Source organism: Amaranthus tricolor, chromosome 16, assembly GCF_026212465.1.
Source record: "Amaranthus tricolor cultivar Red isolate AtriRed21 chromosome 16, ASM2621246v1, whole genome shotgun sequence".
Lineage (NCBI taxonomy): Eukaryota > Viridiplantae > Streptophyta > Magnoliopsida > Caryophyllales > Amaranthaceae > Amaranthus > Amaranthus tricolor.
Genome location: NC_080062.1, coordinates 3,368,409 through 3,379,284, shown reverse-complemented (window position 1 = coordinate 3,379,284; position 10,876 = coordinate 3,368,409). Strand labels below are relative to the sequence as shown.

General features: G+C 33.8%; 2 protein-coding genes across 2 annotated transcripts; both read right to left on the bottom strand.

Annotated features, from left to right (window-relative positions):
• Positions 1–31: 31 nt before the first annotated feature.
• LOC130802960 (uncharacterized protein At2g39795, mitochondrial-like) lies at positions 32–2,982 on the bottom strand. Its single transcript, XM_057667095.1, has 3 exons — positions 2,603–2,982; positions 555–913; positions 32–470 (listed from the first exon to the last, which is right to left on the bottom strand). The coding sequence occupies exons 1-3, from the start codon at positions 2,882–2,884 to the stop codon at positions 311–313; spliced, it is 801 nt and encodes a 266-aa protein (XP_057523078.1). The 5' UTR covers positions 2,885–2,982; the 3' UTR covers positions 32–310.
• A 4,276-nt stretch (positions 2,983–7,258) lies between these two features.
• LOC130802958 (mannose-1-phosphate guanylyltransferase 1) lies at positions 7,259–10,608 on the bottom strand. Its single transcript, XM_057667093.1, has 5 exons — positions 10,388–10,608; positions 9,284–9,444; positions 8,600–8,662; positions 8,275–8,514; positions 7,259–8,194 (listed from the first exon to the last, which is right to left on the bottom strand). The coding sequence occupies exons 2-5, from the start codon at positions 9,392–9,394 to the stop codon at positions 7,523–7,525; spliced, it is 1,086 nt and encodes a 361-aa protein (XP_057523076.1). The 5' UTR covers positions 9,395–9,444; positions 10,388–10,608; the 3' UTR covers positions 7,259–7,522.
• Between the last annotated feature and the right edge of the window lie 268 nt (positions 10,609–10,876).

Here is a 10,876-nt window from a genome sequence, read left to right as displayed (position 1 = left end):
ACAAAAATCAACGACAGATCGAGAAGAAAGAGGCTGATGAATGATGATCACATCAAATTATAGTCCAATATTAAAAAAGATTTGAAGCTTTTATCTGTCCATGATCACATCAAATGTTGTGGTGATCAGTTAACTAACCATAATAGAGTTTACCACCATGTCACTCAGATGCACCAATATTATTATTGGACATGCCAATTTCAATTCAAAACTCTTATCAATCTATCCAAATTCAATGTACAAATTAACCAGATACTACTGCCATCCACAATTGAATTTCCCCATCGAACAAGAGGCCTGATGACTGAACTTATGCCTCGACAAACTTCTTGACAACCTTGAGCCATCTAAAATACTCCTTGTTATCTTTGTCGAACAAGTATTGATACAAAAAGTTGGTTGTGCTTGGCTTGATACCCCTGATCTCCAAATATTTATTAAAGGCCTTTTGCAAATTCTCATCCACATCCCTTGAAAAGAAAAATATTAAAAGGGTAAGTACACAAATCAGATATTTTTATCTAATAACAGATCATACGATTGGATTAACTTACATAAACTCGGGGCCCTCATATGCAATTCGTTCTTCAGTTTCATGATTCTTAAGTGCAAGACTGATGATCGAAATTTCATCAGGATAGGCAACGCAATTGAATATCAGAGATAGTCCGTTCTTCTTTGCAACAGTTACCAGAAGTGGTACAGTCAATTCATTTCGTGAGTTTCCGTTATCATCATTCTCATTATCATTATCCTCGTTATCATTATCTTCCTCACCCTCACCAGTTACAAGACTGGGCATAGATACTACAACTGTTATGGTTTCACCATCATGTTCTCTTGTTAGAGTTACGGTCTGCTCTCCGACATTGTCCTCAATTTTGAACGGGAAGTCACTAGGAGTATCAACAGTCTGGAAAGACAGGAAAGACAAGAGGGGAACAGCCAACAGGAAATACACAATCAGTTTTGTCAAAGAAAACAAACAACAGCATCACTAACGATCAAAACCAAGGATACTACAAAATCCTTCATCAAGAGACGAGCTATTTCAGAATGCCACAGACATTTTCTATACAAAGATTAACTAAAACAGGAAAAAGTTGGAAAAGAAATTTGCCTGGATTGGAAAAGAAATTTGTAACTTATTCCCAGGAAAAAGCAGTTAGCAACTTGTTCCAGGAAGAAAATATAGATACTTCCTCTTTAAATAGCTCCATATTATACATTGTAAATCAAACTTAAAAACTTGCTGACGCTTGCGGATTTGCCTGGATTGCTTGTAATAGATGCTTTTTTTAATGTTTTGTCACCTGGATTGGAAAAGACATTTGTAACTTATTCCCTTCAAAAAGAGAGTAACAATTAACCCTAGAACACCCCGCCCTTCACTTTGCCCTCCACCTTAATATTTATCTTTTTTGCTCTCGTTTTCTTTCATCCAACTATCTCCTCAACTTTCTGTAAACCCCTTAATAATTTTTCCTATAAACTTTCTGTGAATCTCTACTCCCCTAACTAATTCAGGGATCCAAATATGCCCTCAAAAATACAATCTTCGGGAGAATTATCTTTAATATTCCATGCCATATCATTCAAGATCTTTCCATTAAACAAATAAGACATTCATTCAAAATCCAGAAGAGAATTCAAGATTCCATTCTTACACAAAGAATTATTGATGAACAACAAGGAATCGAACTCTCACAACGTTATTAGCATTTGTATTATTCCAAAAATACAGCGTCCAGCCAACATTCAACTTTAAATTACAATCCTTAACTTCCAGTAGTGTTGATGATTGGAGACTCGAATCGAGTCTTGATCGTGGTTGTAGATGAATTTAAGAAGAACGAGCGAAGATATGGGTCAGAGGCTAGGCGATGAGTCGTCGCTTCTGGAGTAGAGAAAGCGACAAGTCGTCTTTTCCTCTCTGAAGTCGCATTTTTTAGGTCAGAAACTTTGCCACGAGTCGTGGATTTTTTGGGACGACTCGTCGCTTTTGACGGTTATGCGTTTTGTCTTATTTGCGATCATAGTGAAATTATTTAATCTCAGTGTCGGTGGACGTAGCTACCACATTGATAGCGAACCATGTTAAATCTCTTGTGTCATTTTCTTATTGTTTGCATTGACTTTTTTAATTATTTCATTATTGTTCATCAATCTTGCTTCCACTGTCGCAAAACAAGCAGCATATAGACAAACACCACGAAAGTGCCACTACTGTCAACAAGTCAGCAGAAATGAAACCCAAATATCCAGAACTATTACTTAACAAATGACGTTCAATTGAATAATTAATATCAATTTCATTCAAAAAAACAAGCAGATACAGGATAAATTCACATAACTCGACCAAAAACAGAAACCACAGAAAAATTTAGTTATTATTTCAAATATGCAGAACATCTTTGCTATTTTTTGAATTAAGCAGAAACATTTTGCTAAATCCTGAATAGTGAATACCCCACAAATAATTTTCTAATTCTCAGAGCAAACTATCAAATTGCATCAACAAATCAGACGAACTCAAAAAAAAGACCAAAATATTGGAAAATATGAAAACCCTAATAAAAAATGAGTAAGAAAATAAAATAACCTTGTCATGATCCTCAGACTCCTCAACAACGCTAATTTCACTCTGAAGAACTTCAAGAAGCTTCTTATCAGAAGAACAATCGGAAGATGCAATGTTAGAGCACAAATGGCGGGTAGAAAAGGAAGTTATGGTTGGAAGAAGAAAACGGGAAGAAAATTCAGCACGTTTAACGGCGGTGTAAACGGCTATGGAGGATTGATAGTTTCTTTGAGATCTGACTACATGAGAAACAAATGGAAATGAGTTTCTTACAGATCTTCGAAGAATTGCAGAAAACGCCATTGTTGAATATTTCTGACTGAAGAAAGGAGGGTTTAGGGTTTAACGAGCAATTGAAAAGGGGTTTAAGTGATAAATTTAGAAAGAGGAGAGAGACAATGTGGAGGGAACTCGGAAGTAGAGATGGCCATGGGCCGGTTTATTCGTATCCGAACCACAAATCGATTAAAAAAAATTTGAACCGGCCAACAATCGAGCTTGAACCGGTATGCTTGGCTAGTTCGGGTTGGTTCAAAAAAAAATATTCGAACAGGATCCGAACCATTGAACCGATTCGAACCGATGAACCACTGAACTGGTTTAAAAAGCCCGAACCGCACCGGTGAACCGAACTGAACTAATTCGAACCATTTAACCGAACCAATTCGAACCATTAAATCGAACCGGTCGAACCGAACCGTTGAACCAATCCTTCCAACGGCCCTTTTTTTGAATTTTGAATTTTTCCATCCATATTTTCTATAAATACTCACCCAAACATTCACTTATTCCTCACATCTCTTCATCTCTAATTCTCCATAAGAAATTTACTCTCTACTTCTTTTTACAATTAGTAGTTAATTAGTCTCTGATTATTTCTCTCTCTAATTAACAAAAATATTAGTTTCACTTTCTTTCTCTGATCTTTAAGTAACCAAAGAAAAAAGTCTCTAATTATTTCTTTTTCTTTTTAGCATAATAATTAGTCTTTAATTAGCAATTTAATCATGTCTTTTTTCCTCAAAAAAGCTTCAAAGGTTATTTTCGGTGGAAGCAAACGTAAAAGAAAAGCTTCATCAGATCCATCAACAATACCTTCAATTACAAACTTGAAGATGACTTCAATACTGATGATATTTTGGAATTTAGAGCACAGTTAGAGGCGGAATTTGACGTTGAAGCAATAACTCCTCTAAAGGCCAATAAATCTCGGCAATCATTAGCTGCGTCGGGGTCAAGGGCTCGACGAGTCACCCAAGATACAAGTAAGCTTAATAAATTAATGTTAATGTTTAATTGAAGTGTAGTTGATGTTTGATAAATATATTATGTATAATTAATTATGGTTTCTTTTATAGTCTTAGTTCATGAAGTGGAAGAAATTAATCCTGATGATGATGAAGAGGTTGATGAACCTCGTAATTCGGTTTGTCAAGGTGTTGGTAGACCTATTTCCTTTATATGAAAAATATTGTTCCGAGGTTGCTAAACTTGACGAGCTGGGCTTTGATGTGTTTTGTGATATTTGTAAGAATGTCGGAGTTAAACCGGTCACTAAGTACTCTATGAAAAAAGGTATGTAACTCAATTCCTAATTTTATTAGCATTTCATTACAATTGCATTTTAATTAATACTTGTGTATTACATATTAGATGGAGGTACAGGAACAATTGCTCGACATTTATCACGAAAGCATGGAATCCCAAAGGACAATTGTAGTGCTAGTGCAAGCGGGAGCCGACAAACACAACTCCACGAGTATGCAAGTGAAATGCCTGGCACTGGTATGCCTTTCTCTTATAATAGAAACACAATAATTGATGAATTTAGTAGATATATGATTGTAGATGAAATGCCTTTCATGCATGGAGAAAGTAAAAACTTTGAGTATTTTACTAGAGTCTCTTTACAACCACAATTTAGAGCTGTTCCTAGAAACACCCTTAAGTGTCGCACTCAAGTTCTTTATCAAGGAGCTAAGGCTCAATTAATTGAAATGTTTCGTAATTTAGATAATCATATTAGTTTAACCACTGATACTTGGAGCTTTTGTTTTGGTGAGCCATATATGTGTGTTACCGCCTATTGGATAGATGAGAATTGGTACTTGCAAAAACTTATTATTGCTTTTGAGGTAATGGAGGAGAAACATATTGGTTTGAACATCAACAATCTTATGATGGCAGTTTGCAAGAAATATAATTTGCGTGATAAAGTATTTTCTATTTTTGTTGATAATGCAACGGCAAACACTAAGGCAATATAATATTTGATGCATGAATCTTCATTTACTAAGATTTTAAATGGTGAGTTTTTGCATGTTAGATGTAGTGCGCATGTACTTAATTTTGTCTGTTCAAGAAGGTATAAAGAAATTATGACCATTGTTAGATCCTATTAGAAAGGTAATTAGGTGGACAAGGAAAGAGAGAAAGTATAAAAGAAAATTTTTAAAAATGTGTGTGGAAGTTGGGTTGCCAAAGAGAAAAATTAGTCTAGATACACCAATACGTTGAAACTCCACCTATAAGTTGTTAACTCAAGCTATTCAATATCGTGAAATTCTGACTTATTTATATAACAATTGTATTAATGATCCTACAACCATGATTACAGAAGCTCATTGGAGCCTTGCTATTTTAGTTCATAAAATTCTTGCTGTTTATGATCGTGCTACTAAAATATTTTGTTATGTATATCAGCCAAATGTTCATTTAGTTATTTTAAAATGCATAAGAATAGTACATGAGATTACTAATAATATAAACGTTAATGTGCTATAACTACTATATCAGCCAAACGTTCATTTAATTATCCTTTTAACACATCAACATTCATATTATTAGTAATCTCATGTACTATTCTTATAGTAGTAATTTGTTTAGTAACATTCATCCTTAGATGAGAAAAACTTAGGGAAGAAAATAGTAGTACTCCGGACTCCAGTTGTATCACAAAACTATTTATGTTAGTTTAAGTGGCATTGGTTGCCATTTCACATGGTAGGCCTCCTAAACCAATCAACATTTCACATTATTGTTGCTTCACAATCTAAGTTTGTACCTCTCAAGGCTAAAAATAATTTTTTTACTCATTCAGTTTCGGTGAGATTGAATTAAAGAAAAAGAGAATGATTTTTAAGAAAAATTTGAGAAATTGTGAAAATACACATTTTTATGAGAGACGGTCTTTTTAAGAGATCATCTTTAATTGGGCCGACTCATTATATATCTTTTAAAATATTGTAAGTAGACATTAAGAATAATGTAAGTAGAAACTTAAGATATTGAAAGTAGGCATTAAGAATACGGTAAATAAGCATGAAGAATAATGTAAGTAGACATTAATCTTAAATGGGCTGGGCTTTGAAATACGATCTCTCAAGAGACTAGTTGATAAAATGATCAATTAAATTATGTAATTGAGATTAAAACAATTAATGCAAATTGCATGTGACGGAACTTCTGTATATCAAAAAAATGATATTATTCGCATGATATCATCGCATAAATAGGTGTATAAATTGTTTATATTAAATTAACCTTTAATATGAATTTGAATTATTGATAATACATAAAAATACAAAATATTATAATAATAATAATAATAATAATAATAATAGCGTCAACTTCTACTTCTCTCAGTTCTCTGTCCCACTCGAGAAAATTTCTCATATTAAAAATCGAAATGATGGAAAATTATTGATAATTTTGTTATTTTATTATAAATTAGTAAATCTACCACCCATGCTGTAGCAATCATATCCAAAATAAATGTCACCTAATAATTTCTGCTGATTATGACAATAAGCCATTACTGTTCATTCGTTTGTAATCTGGTTAATATAAGTTCTTCCCTGTTATTGTCATCTCTTTTTTGCTCAATTAATTTTGGTATTCTAAACTTATTTTTCATTAGATTGATAAGGATCAGTCAGGATAAGATTGTGGCTATTCAACCTTCCAAAATCTCGTTAAGACGAGGTGCACTTAACGCTGACATGTGTTATTATTCTTTGTTATTACGAAGATAAGATTGTCACCGCTCACTACCGTCCATTCTCGATAGAACTAATGATTTATAGTTCTTTAGTTTCGAATTATAATTGACTATAGCAAAATGTGCACTTCTTGTTGCTATGAGGTTACAAATAATGTTTGCTATTAAAACTCAACCAAAAATAACCTCATAATTATCATTAACAAAGATAAGATTATATAGATTTAATCCTAAAACCTCACCTACAAGGATGTCATTTGATGACGTAGGGGTATTGAAATGGCTGGTTGATTAGGGGTGTTTGACAAACGATTGATAGCTGATAGCTAATTAGAGTGGCTGATTTGACTAGCTGATTTTATTAACTAGTTTGACCACTGATTTTAAACCCGCTAATTATTTTGAACATAAATAACTTGTTCAAAAACAGTTTATTCATAACAATAAATTGTTTAAACCAACTATTTTACCAAACATTAGCAGTGGATGTTTGACCACCCAACCCTTTATTTGTATCAAATTTTAAATGAGCTAAAATTGTCGAATAAGCTATTTTACCGAACACCTATATATCGCCACAATTAATTACTTCGAGAGACTCTCGAGCGAAAGACACCATTGTTCGCTCGAGCTTCCTCCCACCAATGCCCTAGAGACTGCAGCTAGTGTATAATGAATTGTACAGAAAAATTACTCCAAAGACAACCAAAGAATGTATTATTACAAGATTACAACAAAAATCAAGTAAACCATAGAAAAAATAACAAATACTGTAAACCAATACAATTATTTTTCTATGTACACACAATTTTTAACATTCATTGGAAACTTCTCCAAAACTCACTCAAGGAAAATGTAGATATGCAACAAAGAACATGAACAATATATAATTAAATTACAAATCCCCTGAAAATAATCTAATTTTTCCAACAAATTTTGACTCACATTACTATCTCTGGCTTCAAAATGCTAGATTTGATCTCTTTGTGGGGCAAAACGACTCCGCCATTGCTGTAAATCTCGTCACAAACATGAACATCTTCACCAAGAACAGTCATGTTTTCAACTCGAGCCCATTGTCCGACAGTCGAGTGCCATCCGATAATACTGCTAGAGATGCAAGCGTGTTTCTTGATCCGAACCCCACGCATAACCGTGCATCGAGAAAGTCGAACACCAGACTCAATCACACAACCGGGCCCTATGGCTACGTCTGGCCCAATGAGACATCCTTCTCCGATTTTTGCACTCTCATCGACCAGCACGTTTCCAATGATATGAGTGCCACTAGCAAGTTTTGGCGAGGAATTCTTCCTTAATGAGTCGAGGTAGAGTCTCAGGCCCGTGATGTAATCTCTTGGTTGTCCGATGTCCATCCAAAACCCAGGTAGAACCATTGCGTAGAGCTGCTTTTCAGCTGCAATTTTCGGGAAGACCTCTTTTTCGATGGAGGTGGGTCTTAGCTCAATCTTGTCGAGAACCGAGGGGTTCAATAGGTAAATCCCAGCATTAATCTTGTTGCCCACAAATATTTTCGGTTTCTCGACAAACTTTTCGACCTTCCCGGTTGATTCCTCCATTACCACAACTCCATATTTTGACGGCTCGTCGACCTGCCAATCGACAAGCACTTCAGATATATGACGAAAAAGAAAAACACTCGGCACAATAACTATTATCTGTATCCAACTACCTTTGTAACCATGATCGACGCCTCTCCTCCGTGACCTTTGTGGAATTCGATCATTTGCTTCAACGGGTATTCACTGATAACATCACTGTTAAGAACAAAAAACGGATCACCAGATTCATCGATCAGTTTATCCCTAGCCAAAGCCAAGGGACCCGCGGTACCCAGAGGTTCAGTTTCTTGGGAACATGTAATTGTGATCCCAAGCTTGGCTTCAAAATCCTTCAAAAAGTTCAACATCACCTGTCCGAGGCAGAAAGTTAACGTTCGTTCTCCATAGTTAAGCATAACACGTAATGCAACTTAACAAAAGAAGCTAGACATTCACCTCTGGTTGGTAATTGATAGCCAAAACCACTTCGGTAACTCCAACGGCCTTCAGAGCTTCAATCTGAAGAAAATTGCAATAATTATACATACGAAAGAAGACAAGTTTTAACGAATCACTATTCTATAACATCCGCAAAATAATCATTTTAAATTGTGACACAACACAATTCTCAATTCTCAACTCCATGTTTTCTTCGGTGTGAAATAAATCAAAACTAACCTCGATTCCATTTTCTTTAGTATAACAACAATAACCACAATGCCAGAGCCTCCCAAAAGATTGGGGTCAGCTGCTTGACTGTTGGTTCATAATCAAGGAATGTAACTAGGTTTTGCTATCACAAACCATTTCTTTAGTATAACAACCAATGTAACATAATTCTCTAGCTAAGCTAATTCACTTTATGAATTCGCGATTTATACAAATTTGCCCAAGAATAGCCCAAAACAAACCATAATTCGCTATTAACAATTCGCAATTCGTGAAGAGATTAGCGAATCATGTGATATATATATATATATATATATATATATATATATATATATATATATATATATATATATATATATATATATATATATATATATATATATCATACATTTATGCTAACTTTATACAAGCATTTAGTTCCAACTTCCAAGAGCACACAAGTTCATTGAGTAAAGGTATGAATTTACAAACCTGATGCAAAATCATGGGCTTATTAGCAAAGTCCACTAAAGGCTTAGGGACACTAAGTGTCAATGGCCTCAGCCTAGTTCCAAATCCACCAACAAGAATCAATGCCTTCATCTTAACCCTTTAGGTTGCTTGACTTGTTACTGATACAAAATTGAATGTACCTAAGCCATCATTATCAACCAAAAATACCACAAATCACAACCCATTTTAAGCATTGTTGTATACAAGAAATGGTTAGCAAATTAATTCATTCAGCTCAATGTCTCAAAAACATTTCTCTCCTACAATGAACAAATTCCAAACTTCCACCGTGAAAACCATTGGTGTTCAAAACAGACTCAATAAAACATTTAATAAAACATTTATCTGAAATTGTAACAAAACCCGATTAGACCCGACTTATAAAAGATGTACAATTATGTAAAAACATTATGGAAACAAAACCCGATTTCGAACCGACCAAAAACACCAAACCTGAAATCAACCGGATAACCCGAATGAATACCTCTAATAAAGACACAAAATATAATTTAAAAGTACTAAAATAGCTAAATCAGGAATTATTTTTTATTACTTATTAAACCTAGAAAATGAAGTTAACATCTAAAAACACCCAATTTATAGTAAACTAGAATCCAATAAAACAATAGCATTCCATTATGGCCGCCACCAAGAGTGTCATTTTGGGTCGGATGTACACAATCTTACCGGATACTTTAAAAAAAACTGAGATTAGTGTTAAGCTTGACTATTCTTTTGCAGATCCAAATTTCTTACTCTCAAATTCATGTACTAAATTATTTATATGAATCATTCAAGAAGGCAGAACTTATCATAAGCTAACTAAGATCCAACAGTTTCACTATCCCACTACTAGGCAATTCAAGCTGAATGATCAAACACCCAAATCATATAAATCAAACAGAAAGAACTAAAATTTTTAAATACCCACAAACTAAAACACAAATCCCAGCAAAACCCACTTATTTTCAAAGATCTAAAGTTCAAAAATAATCAAGATTGAAGAAGAAACACAGAGATCAAGCATTAAAATATAATAACAAGAACAAAAAATGCAAGAGAGAAAGGGGAAGATCAAAAGACCTGAGATGAAGAAATGGATGAATGAGTGATTGTGATCTTAAATCAACCCAGACGATGATAAATCGTCAGGGAATGGGGGGTAGAAAGAGGGAGAAGGTGTCGGTTGTTGAATGGTGATGAATTTTGAGAGATATAATGAATATTGTAATTTGAAGGATTGTATTTATATATGAGAATTATATTGGTCACACCCAAATAGAAATTGTTGAAAAAAAAATGGGATTATGTTAGGCTCCCCACCTTTAGTTATTTTAACTTTAATTAAGAGCTATTCTTACTCAGTATTATTTGTTATTTTAATGTTGTTTTCGTTTAGAATTTTTAATTGGGGAGAGATTTAATTAATGTTTTTGAGTCATATTTAGAAGATAAAATATATTCATGTGAGATCTTATTAGATTCATTTTAATATATACTTTTATATTATGTATTTTTAATAATTTTTTATTATGCGTATTTAGAGATATTTGAACTCAAAAATTGGCTTTG